At 42.6% G+C, this 21,290-nt stretch overlaps 1 protein-coding gene across 1 annotated transcript; it reads right to left on the bottom strand.

Moving 5' to 3' along the window:
• Positions 1-3,904: 3,904 nt before the first annotated feature.
• Positions 3,905-20,606, bottom strand: LOC308126880 (anoctamin-6-like; the record flags this gene model as incomplete). Its single annotated transcript, XM_080491571.1, has 20 exons — positions 3,905-4,075; positions 4,959-5,064; positions 5,149-5,351; positions 5,818-6,023; positions 6,116-6,246; positions 6,352-6,449; positions 7,072-7,241; positions 8,547-8,775; positions 9,789-9,866; positions 10,017-10,162; positions 10,308-10,368; positions 11,702-11,804; positions 11,903-12,037; positions 12,179-12,294; positions 13,327-13,440; positions 15,474-15,719; positions 15,792-15,854; positions 19,426-19,551; positions 20,383-20,453; positions 20,501-20,606. 20 exons carry the CDS (start codon positions 20,604-20,606, stop codon positions 3,905-3,907), a joined length of 2,679 nt encoding a protein of 892 aa, XP_080347697.1.
• Positions 20,607-21,290: the final 684 nt, after the last annotated feature.

Here is a 21,290-nt window from a genome sequence, read left to right as displayed (position 1 = left end):
GGAAGATTTAAAAAATAAATCACTAGGGTGTATGGTGTGACACCCAATCATGTGATCCAGACTCAGGCCTCACTGAGACTAAATAAACTGAGGTTTTCTAACTGGTGCAATGAATTAAAGCTCCGATGAACAAGCTCAATGTAATGATATTCAGGTAGGTTGAAAACAAACAAACATAAACAAAAACTTATTAAGAGCCAAAAGTGGACCAGTGAACTCACAGTGGTCTGGAGGTGCTGATGGTTGGAGCAGCCGGGTAATAAGAATGTGGAGGTCAAACACATTTTACTGTTACTGTGAATTCTAACTTAGTTGCTCATTTGGGGGATTATTTTAATGTCCGTTTAAAAAAGAATTCCCTAAGTGTGTTCTGAATCATAGTTTTAAGCAGCAAGCCGTCCAGCCGTCATTTGGACGGTCATTTTTCAAAAAAGACGGCCGAAAAAATAGCGGACGTGTTGATCTAAGCCGTATAAAATATGTATATAACGTCCATCACTACTTTTCACTGTCTAATTTTGGCTAAATACATATTTTTTCGCTAAATATAGCGACTTATCGGCTAAAGTAAATAACGCGACTGACTTCCGGTTTGTATTCGACTCAGTATGGAGAAATCTGATTGGTCAATTGATGCCATGTGGTATATATGTTTTATATGGTGGCCTCTGATTGGTCGGTAATGCTGTGAGTCACACCGATGCGTTCAAATGCTGGGGTACAGGGGAGGAATTTTAAATACTTTTCTTTCCAGGATGCTGAGGATTTATACTGTATCTGCAGGATTTCTATGGACCTATGATCGATGTAATTTTTCATTTCCAAACTGTTGACACATGTTCAATTAACTGCATATCATCCATGCTTTTCATTAAAGAATAAAATATATTCTTTGCTGTGAAAATGTTGATTTTGGTGTAAGTATTGACCCCCCCCATCTTAAGTGCTTCAAAGGAAGACATAAGAGAAAACATAAGACAAGAATAGATGGAAAAGGGCTGTAAAAAACATTTATTTGAATGGAAAGGAAGAAACTTCAAACCTAAACCACATAAGAATTATGACGAAATCAAGGAGAAATGAAGAAGTCGCCCTGATCCGGCTGCTCCTGTAGAAGCCGATACCTCACATCTCGCCCCACCCTGATTACTTAAATTTGTGTTAAAGTGGTCACAATCTGCCAAACAGCAGAGCATAATATCTGAAATATCCTTAATTTGCACGGCATCTTTTATAGACAGATGAAGCTGAGTGTTTACACATTTTGTCTGGATTTTGTTGGCTCCTATTGCACAACCACTTGACTTTGTGGCCGGATAATAATCCCACTGCAGACTGATGGAGGTCGTATTTAAAATGCAGTGTGAACGATCACGCAGAGAAATCAGATCTCAGCAACAAATCAGGATTGAGCCAGGGTTTCCTGAACAAGTCCCTTTGCAGCGTTAGATCCACACCTATCTGCCATATATGCCATGGAAATCATGATGAGAATAACCTCATGCATTTTAAAGATTCTACCAGAGACAAATATGTGTTAAACTGTGTTTTCATAACTATAGCGGCACCTTAACCTATTTAAGGTGCTGCTCTAGTGAGGACGGGGGAACTGTTTCGAACGCGTTCAGAGGCAACAATGATCAGGTCCAATGCGTAGGTTTCCTTGGGATATTTCAATTCATTTATTTAAATGAGGTTTTCCACAGTCCAAAAGTTGATGCCAGTCAGCAATCACTCAGCCCAATACTGAGTTCCTATGGTCCACATTTAATCTTTCCTACCTACTGCCACTCTCCCTGACACGTTTCCCTGGAACGGTTCAAAACTGTGTCTGCTCCCCTGTCCTGCACACCTGGCATTGATTAGGTGGAGGCTTTATAACCTCCACCTTGCCCTAGCTCCACCTAGTGGGCGAATACAAAATCAAAACAAATGGCCAGTCATCAGGAGGACACATACAAACAGAAATAAACAATAAACCCATAAAATGGCTCCTACAATAACATCAAATCCTTGAATCCTCAGACTCGAGGTTGTAGTTCTCCAGTAGAAAAATGCAGCAGAGGCTGATTTGCTGCTTGTGGTGTGGCGCTTGCCGCTGCGTGTTTCATCCTGGCTGTGTCGATGTGTTGGGCTTCATAGGTTGTAGCTCCCTTGGTGTCTGCAATTCTCAATGGAAGATTCGCTTGCGAAGGCGCTCGTCTTGCATTCTGGTGACATGGCCCAGCCCAGTTGTGAAGATACTGCAACATGTCTGTCCGCTCAAGAATGTCTGTGTCGGTAACTCGTAACACATGACTTACACTGTCGAGCAAAGTAAGATATTGAGCATAAACGTGTCTAACAAAGCAAGTCAGAAGTTAGAGGAGACTTTGTTGAACAAACCTCAACGGTACCGACAAAAGTAAAAGCACAAATACGCTAGAGAGTTAGAAACAATATGTTTTATTTGTTTTATGTACCTGTTTTGTCTGGAACCTTAGTGTACTGCTGCTTGTCTTGGCCAGGACACTCCCTATGTAAACACTGATGAGTGGTCGTTCTGCTGTTTTCACGTCAAACTGAGTTTTCACGATGAAGTCTCGAGAATTGGCTCTGTCCTGCGAAGGTGTTGGGTCTGTAAGCACTGTGGGGTTACCGCTGCCTTCGTCATGAAGAACATTAAGTGTGTCATAAGGAACATTTTAAATGTCAACTGACTTTGATCTTCTGTCCCCATCACATGTCAGCAGTTCCATGTGTCAGAAACATTTTACCGTTGCTGTGGATTTTAACTCATTTGCTCACATGCTGCTCGGCCACATTTACCAGCTGGAGAAACGCCCCCTGAAGTCGCAGACAAACTGGAGGGTCGGGACTTCCCGGATAACAGAGTTTTGGATTTTCACATAGACATAGACATAATATACAGAGACGCCCCATTGACTGGCGCTGCCTACCGGAGCTGACGTTGCAGCGCGCCGCCATCTTGGATGGGGCACCCAGCGCCTCGGGTGCATTTATTTCTACTGAGGAAGGCCTTGTCCAACAAGGGCCATTTTCCAATACCCATACTTGTGATATATTATTAACTTTAAGTAATTAATCAATTACTTTAGGAGTTGTTAATGAGTAAACAACAGTTTACTTCCATTAATAATTAAAAATTTTCATAAAATTACTTTGTGATTTATTGCATTGAGTAATCTATTATTTACAGTAATTTAATGCTAATAACCAACCATAAATCCCAGCAGCACACTAAGAGATTCCTCACTCTGATTATACAAAATGGCTAATTTATACTGTTTAAAAAATCCAAAGACACATCAGAAGTGTGCAAATTTCAATAAGCAAAATTTGAGCAAAAAAAAAGGTCAAAAAGTTCACATTACCACAGCCAAAGGCCACAGATGTCAATTCAGCTTCTAAACAGCCTGGAAAAAGTCTAAAGCTGAACAATGTCAGTGTTTATCTGCAGAAAAGTCAAGCTGCAGATACATTTGACTGTTTTAAACACGTCAATAATGTTTTAAGAAGAAGAAATAAGATATAAGAAAAGAAATAACATGAACGTGCTCATGCGTTCCCAAAGTGGTGCAAAAGATATTCACTCCTCCAAATGTTTTGCATTAATATTTTCAACTACGAAACATCCTGATTGTCGTAAAGGAATGGATTCATGTCATTTCACCATAAAATGACACTGAAAGAGATGGAAGATGGTCCACTAAGAGAACGCAGTGGTTAAAGTTGAAGACAACAGTGGTTTCTACTTTTTTCTTTCAAATCACTTTTCATTAAAAAAGAAAATGTCCTCATCACGTTTCAGGTCTGAATTATGTCGCGTCTTAAATGTGGCTGTCAACCAACACTGAGCAGAGAGACACAAACAGGTTCGTACACGTTTATCTCAGGTCAGAAGTCAAGGTCCATCTCCTCCCTTGTGATCTGTGGGTCTGGTCTGCAGCTTCGGGTTGGTGTCGTGGAGGATGACCTGGGTCAGGTATTTCTCGCGTTTGAGTTGTTCTCTGATGGCGTACGGGACGTCGGGAAGGACGTAGAAGAGGATGAACTTTGTGAGGAAAACAATGTGCTGTGAGGGAGAGAAAAAAAAAAGAACATGGATGTTTCAATAATTCATGGTTCCATCAGATGCCAGTGAGGAACGTTTCAAGTGAAAACGTATCGTTTCAGAAAAGTTTTGCGTTTACATGGCAACGTTTTGAAAATGGCGTCCGTTTCCATGGAAACGACAGAAACACTAAAAATAGCCTCATTAGCAAGTTGGTTAGTTTTGTAATGAAACCACACACACATGCAGCAGAGAACAATCCACACTAAACATTAACAATGTCCATCTACTGAGCATGTGCAGAACAACTAGTCACTACGACTGAGGTGGTGCATGCTGGTCACATAGGCAAAGCGTTTTCAAAAAGTTGCGTGGTTTACACGACGTTCGAGTAAGCGCGTTTCTGGAAAGTTCCACCTTGGGAGCAGTTTTCAAAAAGTTGCGTTTTCAGTGACTCCGAGCATCGTAGTTTTTTTGTTTGACACCCAAAACGCTACGAAGGTTTTGCGTTTTCCACGGTGGCCGGGAGGTGCAACACTTTTACAAAGCCTGAGACAAAATTCCATTTCATGAAATAGAATTAGATTACCATAACACTGCTACTCATTTACAAGCAGCGAAACACTTTTACAAATACAATCTTCCATCAGAAAAGGAACGACCGAAGTCCGGAAAGACCTGGAATCGTGTTTTTCCCGCTTTGTCAACAACATGTGAGCCGATTAACGCATTTGTTTGATTGTCGGTTTGTCGGCCTCTACAATGTTTAAGGGGCCTGGACCAGATATGTTACAGCAGTGCATACAGTATCTTAATGTACACTGGAAGGGTGGACATGATGATTAGTAGTTTGACTTGAAAACATTGTCGTGTAAACGGGCCAAGAGATTCCTGATGTACTCACTTCAACCACGATTATAAAAGCCATTTTGGCAGCAATCACATGCCAGTAGTAAATGTTGTGCTCGTACTCTCGGTGGTGCCCCGGAGGATACCGGTAATCTCGATACCTGAGGAGGAAAAGGTTTTAAAAAGATTAACACCACAACAGTGATTTATCTCTGTCGATGTAAAACAGGTAAACGTCTGCGTACCTGCATGTGGTGAAATCGGAAGGCATGGAAATGTTGATGTTGTGCACTTTCCTGCTGAAATCGGCGATGTTGAAGACGGACAGGGAGCTGTTGATGTAGCCCTCCATGGTGTTGGTCGGGTGCTCTCCGTACGGGTACACGGAGAAGGACCAGTAGTAGACCAGCCGAGGAATCATGTCTGACGTGAAGGCGATGATCATGGCCTGTTGGAGACATCGAGCAGGAAAACCAGCTGTTAAAAGGATTCTGGCCACTCCAATACAAAGAGCTGCTGCATGCATACTGTCCTACTGAGAAACAACCTTGCTATTTCATTAGCACTCATTTTAAGAAAACTTCAAGATTACCCATTTTATCCTTTGTAAACACACGGCACTCGACTGGAGAAACACTTTCACATCACAACTAAAATAATGAAAACCCACTAAGAAAACCCACATACATCACAGTTGCAGAAAATTGGAGGGAATTTCTTGTTTTCACTCGACGAGACTGAGACAGACTTTATAGAGATCCGAGCTCTCAGCAGTCTTAACAAACAAAAAGAAAACGTACCGTTTCTGACGTCTCATCGAGATTCTAGAAAATGTTTTCCCTTGTTTTCTTCTTTCACATGTTTATATCTCTAGAAATCTCGATCGTTACCAGCAGATGAAAACTGGAACTTACATTCGTGACAACAGCCAAGATGGCGACTCCGTCCAGGATGGGCTGCCAGACCCCGATGTCCTGGGCTTTCTCTGGCATGATGCGACGAATCTGAGTGGTGATCTTCCAGGCGTCCACCCGGATCTCAAACAGGTTGTTGAGGAGAGCCAAGACCGGAGCCAGAGGGAAGGAGGCCACAAACAGGGTGACAAACCCAAACTGGATGACTGGGACGGACGAGACAGAAGCAAATGACCATCAGACGCCGATCGGGAGATTTCATGACATGAAGGCTCCCGCACGAATCGAAGACCCTCACCCATCTCGAGATATTCGTTGAACAGTACCAGTTCTGAACGTGGCTGCAGCTGGTAGTCCTGTTCCCAGCGAGGAGTCACATTCGCCGAGGCCGCTTGCGTGCGATTACGAAGTTTCCGATTCTTCACCCACCTGAGGAGCAACAGACGCCGTCACACACAGGAAGAGCAGCAGGAAGCTTCCACTGCGTCATTTGTACCACTCCACTTAAAAACGAGAGCGATCCGGAGTGCTCACGGGACTAAAACCTCCTCGATGTTGTTCCAAATGGCTTTTCCACCCATGATGATCGCCAGCTGAGTCGTCAACTCGAACAAACAGCCGTCGGGATCACACTGCGAGGGTACCACACAGATTACAAGTCAGGTAGATGAATATGTGAATTTTAATATGTGTATTTATATTTTTGATATGGTCAAACGTCACGTGTTGATGGACCGTGCGGCTCCCAGTGTGTTGTGTTCAGTGGGACAATAGCTCTTTGAATGTTGAAGGTTGCTGACCCCTGGTCAGTTTAATTCCCTGAACACATCTGTATTTTATTCAAAAATAAACGATCTTTTTAAAATTTGATTATTGATTCCCTGTTGATTGACTTTATCGTTAATCTTTATTTCAAAAAATGCAAAAAAAAACCTAAACGAACAGAAAATAAATATATTTAAATAAATAAGAGGAGAACCGTATCTGTCTTCGAATACGTGCAAATTTGAATTTACATGAAGGAAAGGCAAATTGAAGAAGCATGAACTTATTTGATTCTACCCTTCTACTACTAAAGTATCTTCATAAATAACTTCATGACTGAAAATATAAGTTTTTCTCATTTCAGCATCAAAACACATCTGAGATATCGACACAGGAAGCGACACAAACTTTTCAAAGCAGCGTGTACTTTAGACACGTTAGTAGGACGTGCATAACAAATCGCCCTTCAACTGACCTATGAAACTTTACCTCCTCATTCCGGTATTTCCCAAAGAGATAAACCGGATGTCCGGGGTAACCGACAGCTTTCCCTTTGAAGAAGGCGATGTAGAAAAACGAGGAGTAGCAGTTGACGAACTGAAAGAGGAACATCTTCAGAGTCAAGCTGTTCTCGTAGTCCGTCTTGGTCCGAGGGAGCTCTGAGATTCGACAAGAAATTATATGAAGGTCGTCTCTGGGAAAAGTCTCGGTGGAAAAACTAAAATATATAGTAGAGAAAAACTACGTTTTTTGCTCATAAAAAAGTAAGGATGGAGTCCCATTATACATTGATGGAGTTAATATTGAGGAGTTTCGGTTTTTGGGAATCATATTGGATGAAAATTTGACATGGAAATCACATGTATCATAGACGTTCAAAGCCCAAAAACAGAGTTTTACCAGAAAACGTGCCGAAGTTATTTCTTTTTTACTTCAGAAGATGAAAATGTCAGGATCCGGTGGGTCCGGTCCTGGCAGTTATATGTTTTGTGTTCCGTTTGTTTTGGTGAGTGTTGTCTTTCTGTTCTGTGTGTGGTGTTCCTTCCTCCCCCTCGCATTGTGACAGCAGAACAGGCGCAGCCGTGGGGGAGGATAACTCGTTCCACCTGTGGCTCATCAGCGGCTCCGCCCTTAAAAGCCTGGAGCTGCCAGTGGTCGTCGCCAGTCCGTACTCCTATGAGGATAGTCGTCTGTGCCAGCTCTCGCTTCAGAGTTTCGTCCCCTGGTGATGATCCCTGAGCTCCCAACCGTTCCTGTTTTTCCTGTGCACTCCCGGACCTCGCCATCCTCTCCCATCCGGCACCGTGGAGAAGCTTCTCTGCAGTCATTGTCTGGGAGCTGAAGGATCCCCCTTGTTTAATAAACTTTTGATTTTTTTTCACCTCTCTAACAAACGTGGTCTCGTGTGTTCTGCATCTTGGGTCTGCCCTCCCGGAACCATGACAGAAAATCACAGGAGAAGATTTGATTTTAAGCACCAACTTGCTCGGACCAGTTTGAAACGAAAGTGTATTCTAGTTGTATGTGTAAAAATGTGGAATTCACTTCAGGATGTACAGATACTCGATTTAAAAAAAAAACGTACAGTAGAGGTGCAGAACACATTGTCATGGACTTGAAATTTAAACCGAGTGGTAATCAATTGATGTTGAGATTGTAAACTTGTAATGCATGGGTTTTTTGTTGATTTTGTTGTTTCTAGAATCATTTTGTTGATGGTGTAGGAGGCTACTAAAAATCAACCATTGGTGATATCAGAGCGTCTGTTTTTAATTTTTCAAAGTAAGGGGAATATAATGTAAGAAATATGTTCTCCTTGCTGCTCCTTTCCGGTCATAGAGGTGTTGATTTCAAAGTGGAAAGTGCATTAATGTGCGAATTCGGCTTCCACTTTCATGAAAGGAAATAAAGAAATAAATTCATTAATACACAAACGAACAAAGAAAAGTCAGAGCTAAACTCACCGAATTCTGTGATCCAGACGGCGACTCGCTTGTAGAGCATGTTGAGAATCATGATGACGACGAAACTGATGATGGAGGCGGTGACAGACGTGGCCATCTGAGGCGTCAAGTACTCCTTGATGGGCTCCAGATCCTTCAGGTCAATGTTTCGCAGTTTGGTCGAGAAGGTGACGAAGACGACCAGGCGGTACACGGTGATGGCCACGATGGAGGCCAGGACCAACATAATCTGAAGGAGCAAACACAATGATCCTGGATCAAGGGGTCAAAGTTGACTGAGAGAAGGGGAGAGGATTTGCTTGATGTGTGTGTAATCGGGCGCAGGTTGTATATGCAGAGGGCAACGGTCACGGGAAGAGGAAGGCACACAGTTCTCACCTGACCAGGAAACGGACCAGAAATAGACAATGAGGACAAAAACCAGGTGTATTCATCGGCAACACAACTTATGGAGACTGATTGGAACCAACGCTGGAAAACTGTCATGACAGTTATGATTCCATTTTTTATTTGTGGCTGATGAACTGAGAATAACGTTGAAAACGAGGGTTTTGTGCATTAGGTGTGACTGGATGGAGCACTGAGCGCACACAAATAGAGAATTTGAGCTCAACGTTACGGTGGAGGAAGACATCAAACATATTGGAGTGTTACAGCAGTAAATAGAACTTTTGGCTAATTAAAGATAAAATCCATTATTCATATGATCCTGCTCTTTAAAACTCCCAGACATGGTGTATTTAAAAACATGTGAAATGTTTGGACTCAGAATGGAAAACCTTCCTGTTTGTATTCAGGAATTTTTTTAACTTGAGAGAAGAATATAATTTAAGAAGATTGTTGATTTTCGACTAAAGTTTGAAGAAATGTATAGATGTGTTTCTGTTCTGGGAGTTAAACTCGCAGATCGCTGATAACATCCAAAAAAAGCTGTAAAATACAAATTAATTAAAGTTTACAGTTCATACTGATGATGATAAATGAAATATCATTGTGTGGCAAACAAAACTATCCATTAAAATAGAATGAAGACATTTTCTTTTATCCAGGTATACTTCCGTGAAACATTTAGGGAGCCACTGCAGGATCAGGGTGTCTCTGCAGGTTTTGACCTGATTTTGAACGTCTGAGGACGTTTTTGAGTTAATGTGAAAGTATAATCAACACATGAGGAGAAAACACGCGTTACAAAATAACTTGTGATCCACGAAAGTATCATCAGAAATAAAGTAAATGCGTTACCCAGAATAAGACGGTCCCCATTTCGATGGACACCCAAATGCATCGCCCACAGCTCGTAAACGGCACTTTTTCTTTCACCTAAAACACAATTTAATGAGAAAGTTTTCAGCAACATGTTAAAACTCAAAACTCTTTGTTTAAATTCATGATAGAATACCGATGGTTCACCAGATTCCGGTCTGTGTGGTACGTTAGGAAAACAAAACAGAAAGGAAGTGTGTGACTTGCCCCTGTGACGGGGTTTTTCCTCTCTTGGATGCATTTATCCTCGTATTCTGGACGAGACGGCTCTTGCTGCTCCAGAAACTCCACCGTGTCCCACTGGTACTCCAGCTCCGCCTGGTAACGCTTCCAGAACTCCAGGAACAAGGTCACTGCAGGAAAAAACAAGGCGGGGGACGGCGAGAGGAGGTCAAAATGAAGAGTTCTGAATGAGGAACAAACGTGCTGTAAATACAGCCGGTCGTCATTTCTACCCTGTGGAACAAAAGCAGGGGCAAATAAAAACCTGAAACTCACCCCAAACTGACATGAACACGGCAAAAACCAAAGTTCCATAGTTGTCAAAAATGCAAAGTTTCTAAAGAGAGAAAAAGAGAGAGAGTTACATTTCTTTTTTCAAAACTTGGATTTTTTCTAACATACATGAACACAGAACGGTTGAGTTTAAATCAAACCTTTCTTAGAAAACAAATGCTCAAATACAAACATCAATATAAACCACAGAACCAAAGCCACTTAGGAAATACATTCATGTTATCAACTTTAAAGAAGGTTTTATGGGAAAAAATAATTTCCACCAAGAAGACTTCTTCCACAATGTTTAGCCTCTTGTTGGTGTTTCTTCTTTACCCTGATTTCTCGATCATAACCAAGTTTTTTAACAGACGTCTCTCTGTGGGACGACTTCTGCAGGAATTTTATAAGAATGTAGAACCAAACAGATCTTTGTGAGTTTGTATCCAAATGCAGGTACGTCTCAAAAAAATTGAACATCATGAAAATGTTCAATATTTTTTGTCACTCATTTCAGAAAGCCAAACCCATTCATGATATAGGCTCATGACACATAGAGTGAAATATTTCAAGCCTTTATTTCTTGAAATTTTGATGATTATGGCTTACAGAGAGTGAAAACCCCAAATTCCTATTCAAATATCATATATCCAAAAAAATGGTTTTCCACATATTGTACCAATCCTTTTGTCCTTTATTAAGAGACAATACTATTCTTATATATTACATGCTTTACTTATCATTTGAATCATACTATTTAACAACATTTTTTTCTAGTAATAATCCTGTAGTTCATGACACCTGTTAAAATCATGTTTTAAGTTACATATCTGTCACAATACCAACAGATGCATTAAAAATCAGACTCATTTACAGGGGGGGTTGGAGATGAACCCCACTAATCTGGAAGTCGTGGAGCATCCAAGTGCTGCCCCCACGAGGTAGTATTATTTCTCATCCTCGTATCTGTTACGTATCTGTCCTTAATTAAAAAACTCACCAAGATACACACATTGCCGGAACAAAAAAAAATATTACTGACAATTAAATCACTTTATTTCGGTGACCTCCTTGAAGAAATAACAGGAAATGACAGTAGCCTCCTGAAATATTAACAAGAGCAGCAAAGCAAGCAATGACTCATAAAAGGCCTCACCTGAAACCATCAAACATTCATGAGACGGACTGAAGAGATTGCTTCAATTTTGTTTCTTCATGTATTAATTAATTTAATTAGTTGTAACTCGACGTGAATGAAATCCCCCTTTGATTCAGAATTCGGATGTTGTTGTAAACGTTGTGCTGTATATGGGGGGTGTTTGACCCTCGAGTCACCCTCACCGTTCAGCTGAGCTCCGCGACACAATACCAACAGATGCATTAAAAATCAGACTCACTTTGGAAGTGTCACACGTGCTGTTTAACGTCCAGTAATTGCACGAGTCACACTGGGGGCACATTATTAGCTTTCCTCCGATGTTGGGGTCGCACACCTCTTTGCTGTGTGTGTTAACAGAGAGGAATGAATAAAAAGAAGTTAAACAGCAGCCGTTCCCACTCATAGTCAGATACACTGATATCCGCTGGATTTACAGTACCTCCAGGTGCTGGTTTCCTGAGTTTTGTACCCATAAATAAAACAGGCCAGTCCCACAACAGCAGCCAGAGTGAGCATGGTGGTGTAGAAACCCAACCAGGCGAAGTAAATGCCGATCTTCTCCCCATAATACTTTCTGCGGAAAAAGAAATGTACAGGAACACAGTCAATTTGTTTTGTTTTTTTCTCACGTCTAAGTAGATGACAGAAATATTCTTTAAAAAAAAAGCAAAAAACACAAAAAAAAAACCACTGAAAAGGCAGATTCTTTCTGCACCTGATGTCGTGCAGCGGTTGCAGTTTGTAGAAGCTTTTTGGATGAGCCCATTCGTTATACAGATGAAACCTCTCACTGGGGCAGCTCTCTTCTTTGGACTGGACGTTAAACCTGGACTGAATGGGCCAACATGGAGTTACTATAATCTTATCATGTTTTCTTTTGAGCTCCAACAAGCGCGCCAACTGGTCCCAACAAACTAAACTATAAAATCTTGGGTATTCAACAGAGGTATTTTCAGTGGAAAGTGTTCAGAGTTCCAATATTTGTTTGTGCAGTTCATGTAATAAATGAGTTATTGTGAATGTTAAACTGTGTGATTATATGTATGTTTTCCAATTTGGTTTGAATGAGGGGTTTAAAGCTTATTTGAGTATTTGGATGTTGGTTTTACTCACATTAACATTTAGCTAACTGGGCCTCACTGCATCTTAGGCAGAGTATTATTGGTCAGTTAATGCAGCGGACCCCAACCTTTTTTCCGCCACGGACTGGTTTAATGTCAGACTGTGGTGATCAGTTAAGTTCATAATTCACCCAGTTACTGTGGGGTGGTGGGGAGCTTTATTTTGGAGTGAAGGCGGGGTTTCAGGGGGGACGTATTTTTGGTGTTACTCAGGGTATGTGCTCTCATGTTAGAGAGGGACGAAAAGAGTTACAGAGAAGTGTGGTTGAATGGAGAATAAAGTTTGGAATTCTTTGCCTCCGACTCCCGTTCATCGGCTCTGCAGGACAATATTTTCACGGACCAGCATTTAAGGTGCGGCGGATAAATATAACAAAATAAAATGATATGACCAACACAAAAACTGTAGTATTCTGTAAATTTAATAATAAACGTGAATCCACTGTGCACTTGTATGTCTTTCTACATTGTTCAGACTCGGGTAATAAATAAAACGTAAATAATGTAAGTTATTTATTCTTTCTGTGCGACCCGGTACCAAACAACCCACGGACCAGTACCGGTTTGGGGATTGGGGACCGCTGAGTTAATGCACTTGAAAGAAATTAGTAGCTTCCTCAACAAATCAGTCCCCAGGCTAAGGGGACAGATCATTTAAAGGTGCTGTATATTTGGATTTGAGTAGGAGGGCGACACACACAAGGAGAACATGCAAACTGGACAGCAACCGAGTGTGACTTACATCATGGAGGGGATACGCAGCTTTGTACACGCCATCCTCCAGCAGGTCATTGATATCAATCTTCTTTGTACTCCCTTGTGTTTCATCAGGAACTCGTCTCAGGATGTAAAAGGCCTGAGAAGAGAATAAAAAGAGCCCAGAGTTAACTGTGAAATTGTGATTTCCATTTTTGTAATTTCTCATCAACAAAGCAAAAGCTGAAGCTGTGAGCTTTTCTGAGTTTAGGAAGTATCTACAACTGGGTTCCTATAGTAGAGTCGTTATTCCTAAAATGAGGAGTCAGAATCAAGAGTTCCCAAATCAGCCTATTATCTATGACCTTTGTGTGATTTTGCTTCTGAATAGTGTTTGCAGACTCAGCGCTACAATTTGTCAAAAAGATGTAATTAAGTCTATTAATGGATCTTCTGTTATCTGATGCACCGTTTCCGTGATCAAGCCACTTTATACTATGTTTTGCTGAGAGACTGGAACCAAAACTGAAAATGTTGATTTGAAGTCCAGAACCGTGACAAAAAAGGAAGATATGTGCATAACAACAATATTCGAGCTGAATTATTGAGAAGCCCCTGGCTGCTCCATTGATGAGCTCAACCTGCCTCAATGTGGGTGGAGTCAACGTTGATGCGGGTTGGGTTTGCGGGAGACGTGCTTGGGCAGCGTGTCGCGTTAAAGCCGATTGATACTCCATATGAACCAGAAGAAAGTGCGGCACCCCGGGTTCTGCTGAACAAAAGGATGTCGGCTCCTTCTGACCGAAGAAATTTGGTTCGGTTGTGCCAACCATCCAGGTCGAAGTATGTTGGTGCCGCGCTACCGAAACTTTGGCACCCGCGTGTGCTGCGCATTCCAGCTTGCTAATGACTATCAGTCATTGTTTAATCATGTTTAGCATGTAACGGCGGTCCTGTATGAGGACCGCAGCCCGTTAACATGTCGGAGGGCATCACTAAAAGCTGTCAGCTCCTGCGGTTAAAACTGGACCAACATGGCAGCTCAGACACAAACCTTCTCTGATATTACTGAAACAGACCAGTGGGAAGTATTTCTGAAAATATTGGAAGTAAGAAACAAGCTGTCCAGTTGAAAGGTTTAAGTGCTGCTTCACAGATGTGCGCCTTTTGTGAGGAAGCGTGGGCCTATGAGTTCCACAGCTTCTTCATGGAGTATGAACTGCTCCGTCACAGCCCAACTTCTCTTTGTTCTTATGGGTTCTTAATTTTATAGGACTATGCAGGGGTCTCAATGAGTTAAATTAGTCTCTCTCCGTTTCACTCTCCGGACCGTAACTGCCGCAAACGTTTGACTCCGCCCACATTCTGCCTCAAACGCGTAAATGCCTCAAACGTTTGACTCCGCCCACATTCCTAAATGTTTTCCCCGACGTTTGCTCTGCTCCACAGCCAGAGGTTATTGGAATTAGTGGAATTATTGGACGTTTATTGGGTTTATATAGCACCTGCTGCATCAGTCTAAGGGCCTGTTTACGCGACAACAATTTCAAGTGAAAATGCTCCATCTTCATGGAAATGGGGGTAAATGCCCTCAACAGCACCCACTAGTGGCCAAGCATGTGAAGTAGCAGCGATTTCACCATTTACACGGAGCGTTTTTTAGTAGTGTCACTGTTGCTTAAACGGACACTATAATGCAATGAAAGTTTTGTGCTTTCACTTGAAATCGTTGTTGTGGAGGCGGGGCCTATAAAAGCTGTGGCTTTCACTGCTGCTCGGCGAATAGGCCCAGATCATCGGACTTGTGAGGTTTCTCTCTACAGCAGCTAAACTCGGTCCTCGAGGCGCCTGTTCTGAATGTTATAGTTCTCTCCCTGCTTCAGCATACCTCAATGTAATAATGATGTCATCACCAAGGTTGTGAAAAAGCCCAATAACGAGCCCCTCATTGCAATCAGGTGTGTTGCTACTGGGAGAGAGCTAAACCCTGCGGGGCGCCAGCCCTCAAGGACCGAGCTTGGACACCCCTGGTCTACAGCAACAAACACAAGGTTTCTGTTGCGCACCCCCAACCTGTCAATGGTTATCAACAGTAAAGCTTTGGGAGGACGCTTCAAGCCAGATTCTCAATAACCTGTTGATACTTCATACCCAAATATAAACCAATGAGAAAAACTAACTGCAACAACTTGCCATTCTGATCCTCATGGCGACAGTGAAGAACAAATCTCGGTCCTTCACGCAGAAGCAATCCAGTCGGTCCTTCTCGAAGGGGGCGGTGAAGAACACGGCCTCCTTCATGAGCAGCTCTTCATCTGAGAAGTACTTCTCAATGTAGGAGCGCCGGATGGGAAGGTTGATGCGCAGGACCTCGGCGTACGTGCACAGAATGTCCCACGGCACGTGGACCTTCATGAAGGTGAGCTTCTTGTCAATCACCTGCAGAGGAGAGTTCAGATCGAACAAAAGACGGACGGAAAGAAAAACAGACTCCGGGTTGTTTCCACTTACAGACGGCGTGGCTTCCAGCTCGATGCCCATCTTCATCAGGCTGGCTTCGTATAACTTCCGCCTCTGCGGGAAGGGACAAAAACAGCTGGAATCAAACTCTTTCAGATCCAAACTGAACAGCTGCTGAGAGCTGGTCTGTGTGACGAAAGACCATGAAGAGTAAACAATATGAGAAAGAGCACATACAGGTTTAAAGACGAGAAGGAAGTGAAAGACAAAAACTCCTGTTTACTTAATCAGCACTTTGTTTACAGAGGATAACTTTATGTCAAGACATTCTAGACTCATTTCTTAATTGAGACTATTGTAATCCCATAACATAATATATTTACACAGCAAACAAACTAGAGTACAGTGAATGTTGACATCAAATCATTAACTATTGACACTGCTGATTAAGCGTTTTAAACAGGACAATTATGAAAATTATTATTATTATTCAAATATTTTTATTGATTTTAGGCATTTATAAACATACATGCATAAACTCAAACATTGTTAAAAAAAACAACCAAAAAGACAAAAACATCAGGCACTACAAAATGAAATGACATCATACATCAATGTTGGAAATACAATTATACACGGAATTCGAACTCAAAATAAAGAAGGAATGGCTGCCATATCTTATCGTAGTTTGGAATTGATCCGCTTATGCTACATCTCATGTGTTCAAGCTTCAACTGGGACATTACTTCCTCCACCCAAAGCTTAAATGCTGGTGGAGCGGACTTTTTCCAGTTAAACAGTATCAAGTGTCTTGCAAGTACAGTCATAAAGGCAACTGCCGCTGCCTGATGAGACGTCACTGAAATATCTGCTACAACCCAAAATAAAGCTGTAACGGGACTCGGACTGATGTTCTTTTTCCATGTACATAAGATCGTATTAAATATTCCCTCCCAAAAATCATACAGCCGGGGACAAAGCCAGAACACGTGACTCAGGTTAGCGGTGGTATGACCACATCTCAGACAGGGCGGGTCTACACTAGGGTACAGTCTGGATACTTTACTAGGCGACAGATGCAACCTGTGCAGCACCTTGAACTGTAGTGGACTATATTTTACACAGAGGATGAGTGGATTCTTGTAATTGCCAGGTTATTATCTGAAAATGTTTCACCTAATTCTTCCTCCCATTGAATTTTTCAATGGTTCACCCTGGAGAATGAGTCAATCAAAGACGGGGCAAAATTGACATTACACTGAATAGGAGCTGCAATCAGAGACTGTCTGAATTTAAAGTGAGTTCTGAACTGAGACCATATTTTTAAAGCACCCGGGACAACCACATTGCCTGTCCACAGGTGTTTACTTAGAGGTAGTGGACCACACAAAAAAGACCCAAGTGAGACCGGATTACTAGAATGTTGCTCAAGGTGGACCCAAGATGGAGACTCAGCACCCAACACCCCTGCAGCCCAAAACAGTAACTTATGGATGTTTGTTTCCCAGTAGTAATAAAGTAAGTTCGGTAAGGATAGACCTCCATCCTCCTTGCATCTCTCCAAGAATTCTCTTCTGTTCCAGATTAACATGGACATGCGCCTATTCAATTCCTTAAAAAAAGGCCTAGGGGATAAAGACAGGCACAGTCTGGAACAGCTATAGAAGTCTAGGCATGATAATCATTTTTACCGAGTTGACTCTTCCAAAAAGTGATAGGGGGAGGCTTGACCACGTATCCATATTCTGTTTAGCTTGATCTAAAGCCCCCTTGAAATAGCTTTTAAATAGAGAGTCATAGTTGTAAGTTACACATACACCCAAGTAAGTAAAATTGTCCTTGTCGATTGTGAAGTGGAAACCTCGGAGATCCAATTGCTGAGCTTTCTTGTTCATTGGAAAAATTATACTTTTGGACCCAGACACCCGTCCAAATTTATTTACAAGGTTGAGGGCAACAGGAATAGCGGTTTGTGGATCAGAAAGAGAGAGGAGAAGGTCATTCGCATCGAGAGACAATTTATGCGTTTGTCCTCTTGAGTTGAGCAGATTCCCTCATCATAATTTCCAGGGGGGCTCAACGGGCAGCCCTGCCTCGTCCCACGGGAAAGAGCAGAACAGCAAGATACAACCTTATTTGTTCTGATTGAGGCTTGAGGTGCTGCATACAAAATACTAATCCAAGAACAGAAGATGGGGCCAAATCCCATTTTTTTAAGTGTAGTAAACAAAAAATTGTACTCTATCAACTGCTTTCTGCGCATCAAGAGAGAATTAAAATTTTAAAGTCAATTTGAAATTTGACTGGGAGCCAATGAAGATTTGATAAAATGGAGGTGATGTAGGCCCAAAGATTTACGCTTTTCAGTCACCCTTCCATTGATGTACTCAGGACAACCGAATGGAGGAGCCGTCTCCTGATTGGTCAGTGATTTACTACACGCCCTCAATATTTGAATATGTCGGCTGTATGAATCCTTTGTTGTTAACATATTCAATTTTGCACTGGTTGTTGTTTTTCTTTTGTTTTGTTTTTCGCTGCGCAACTTTCATGTTGGTCCCAAAAGAGCAGACGCGAGGCAGGACGGAGACCGGGGGTACGTCCGAATTGTCCCACCTATCTCCTTATGTATCGACGCACCCCGGGACTTGGGAGCAGACGCTACGGCCGTAACCGATATACTACCGAGTCCGCTCGTCGCGTCACGTTACGTGGGCCGCACACACTGGCCGGCCGCGGAGATGCTGGAGTTCCGAAACCTGTCGGTGTGTGCGACGTGATGCAACGCAACGATCGGACTCGGACCGCGTCCACACACGGTGCGCCGGGACACCGGAGCTGCCCCGAGCCCTGGTGTCTGTCCTCGCATGGCGTCCGCGATCTCTGCCCCAAGGCGGAAGTTGCGGCCGTCACATCCAGCGGCGCGACACCGACGCCGACCAGCACCGACGCTGACACCGGAGTGGCTTTGGTGTCACAAAGCCAGGGCGATGTTCGCTCTCTCGGAACCAACACGGACATTGCAGCTGCAGCTCTGTGGCTGCAAAGAAAAAAAAAAGTTAACTAAACAACTAGTCTTCCCGTGGGCTCACCACCTGCAGGAAGGTTCTTAAATGGTGCAATGTGATCTGGGTGACGGTGCTCAGACTGTCACCCCCGCGACCCGGAAACGGATAAGCGGAAGAAAATGAATGAATGAATGAATGATAAACAACTAGTACAATGCGGAGGATGTAAACAACAACAGTGATCTGCCAGATCTGCCGCCCCCGACTCAGATTACTGTTGCAACGTCACATATCTGAGGAGCTCTCAACCTCGCCTACGTTTTAACCGAACTTTCTGCGAGGAAACGCCCACCAGATTTGGCTCTGGTTACGCTTTGCCTTACGCCTTAATATGATCATGATGTCCTCTGACCGGCATCGGGTCGTACCGGGGTGATGATTTAAGCGAAAAAAAAGAAGAAAGAAACAATTGCATTAATAGATTGTAAAATGTATTAAGCGGTAATAGGATTTCTCATTATATTCTGCTGTTTGACCACTTTATCAGTCTCACTCGGTCACATTCATCCAGATTTCTTCTTCTGTCTCTATTCTATGACACGAGAGCAACATGCAGCATTTCAAAAGCTTGAAGCAGCACATTTATCGACACGCTCGACAGGAAACGACAAACTGACTTTTTGCTTCTCCCGAAAGTCCTCGTCCTCGTCCTCGTCCTCGTCCTCGTCCTCGTACACCAGGATGAAGTCGATCCTCCGCATGCCGTCATCGAAGAACAGCGAGTCGGGTTTGTCGAACTTCACCTGTGGGCAGACACGGGGCTCGTCAGGTAAGTCTGCGGCCTGGAACACTTCCTCCTCCATGGTGCCGTACATGCTGAGCTTCTCCACGAGGAATCGCCGCGGCAGAAATACTGGTGCGCTGACCTTGACGAGTCTATTTAAGCTGCGCCGCTCGCCATGAGGGAGAAATGGGAGGAGTCAACAAACAGAAGATCTCCTGCAGCCACAACTTCAGAAGCTGTTTCAAGTTTTGCTTTGGGAACATTTTACATGTTAGGAAGAGAAGATTGTAAGAAATTTTTATTTTTAAAGATCGATTATTTCCAGACATGTTAAAACATAAAATACAAAAAAAAAAAAAGAAATCTTTTTACGCTTATCCCCCCCCCACACACACACACACACACACACACAGTAAATAAATCCATATTTTATGAAGATGCACATACCAATAATAAATAAATCTAATCTATTGCCAATGTACACACACCTCTCTCGGCATACAAACACATAGAAATACACACATAACACACACAAAGCATATCTCGTTCAGCATGTCTGAAAATGTGTTTTCATTCTTGAATTTCTTGAACTCCAACAACAAACTGATCCGTTCTGCACATAAACACGTGGCTTCACCTTGAAATCAAGTGAACAAGTATAAAAAATACCCAGGCGATGATAAACAGTGTAATTCTGTATAAAGAATAGTTCACTTCCCTAGAAGCTGTATTGTGTACTTCATGTACTTTCTGGTTGATCTCTCACAGGCCTGACAGAAGAAACTGCTCCGTTTCAGGTTTCCAACACACGGATGTGGTGCTGGTCGACATCCTCACTGTGATGACTCACCTCTCGTGCTTTGGCGACTGTTGATCCTTCTTTAATACTGTAACATGTTGGTAAAAACTCCTCCGGGTAAACTGTGGAACAGGAGAAAGATTAGATTACTACATAGGAATTAACCTACCTTTATAAATCACTTTGCATGTTTGTTTTTTGCACGACACCTTCAGTCTCCCTCCGATCCATTCCTCTCGTTCCGGCTCCCGGCAGACTCCCTCTCTGAGCCTCATTTCTGCAGAGGTTCCTTCCTGTCCAGGTGGAAGGCTTCTTCTCCGTAAACGTGCCTTTAGATGCTTATTGATGCTGTATGAATACGAGTAATACACACATACCCACACACAAAAAAGATATAAGGGTACTGTCTTGTGCCTGTGCTAATGTATATCTGAATCTTTGCTTCACAGCAAGAAGGTTCGAATACGGGCCTGTATGCAAAGCCGTTTATTTGATATTCTTGATATCAAACGTAAGGTCCCTGTACTGGTAAGCTCTATGTCCTCACTAGTAAGACAATCCTGCGCACTAGTAGAACAACTCGGGCACACTAGTAGAAAGACTTACTGGTAATGGTTTTTCCACTACTCGTGCCACTTTTGGCCTGCTAGTGCACAATAAATCCTCACAAGTAAACGACTGTACTGCACTAGTAACACTACTAGGTCCAACTAGTAGCCATGTGTCGCTCACTAATGGCCTCGACCCGACTAGTAGCGCTAAAATCCCGACGATAGTAACAGCAAGGATGCCCACTAGTTCTACTAGTAAGGCACAAAATGTCCACTAGTAGTACTGGTAAGATGTTTTTTACGTTACTAGTAGTACTAGTGAGCATCAAAATTTCTACTAATACAAATAGTGCATCTTTTTTGACACCACTACTTCTACTAGTAAGGCCGAATGTGCCCATTAGTACT

Source organism: Lipophrys pholis, assembly GCF_963383615.2.
Source record: "Lipophrys pholis genome assembly, chromosome: 22".
In the NCBI taxonomy this organism is placed as follows: domain Eukaryota; kingdom Metazoa; phylum Chordata; class Actinopteri; order Blenniiformes; family Blenniidae; genus Lipophrys; species Lipophrys pholis.
This window is presented reverse-complemented; position numbering and strand designations above follow the sequence as displayed.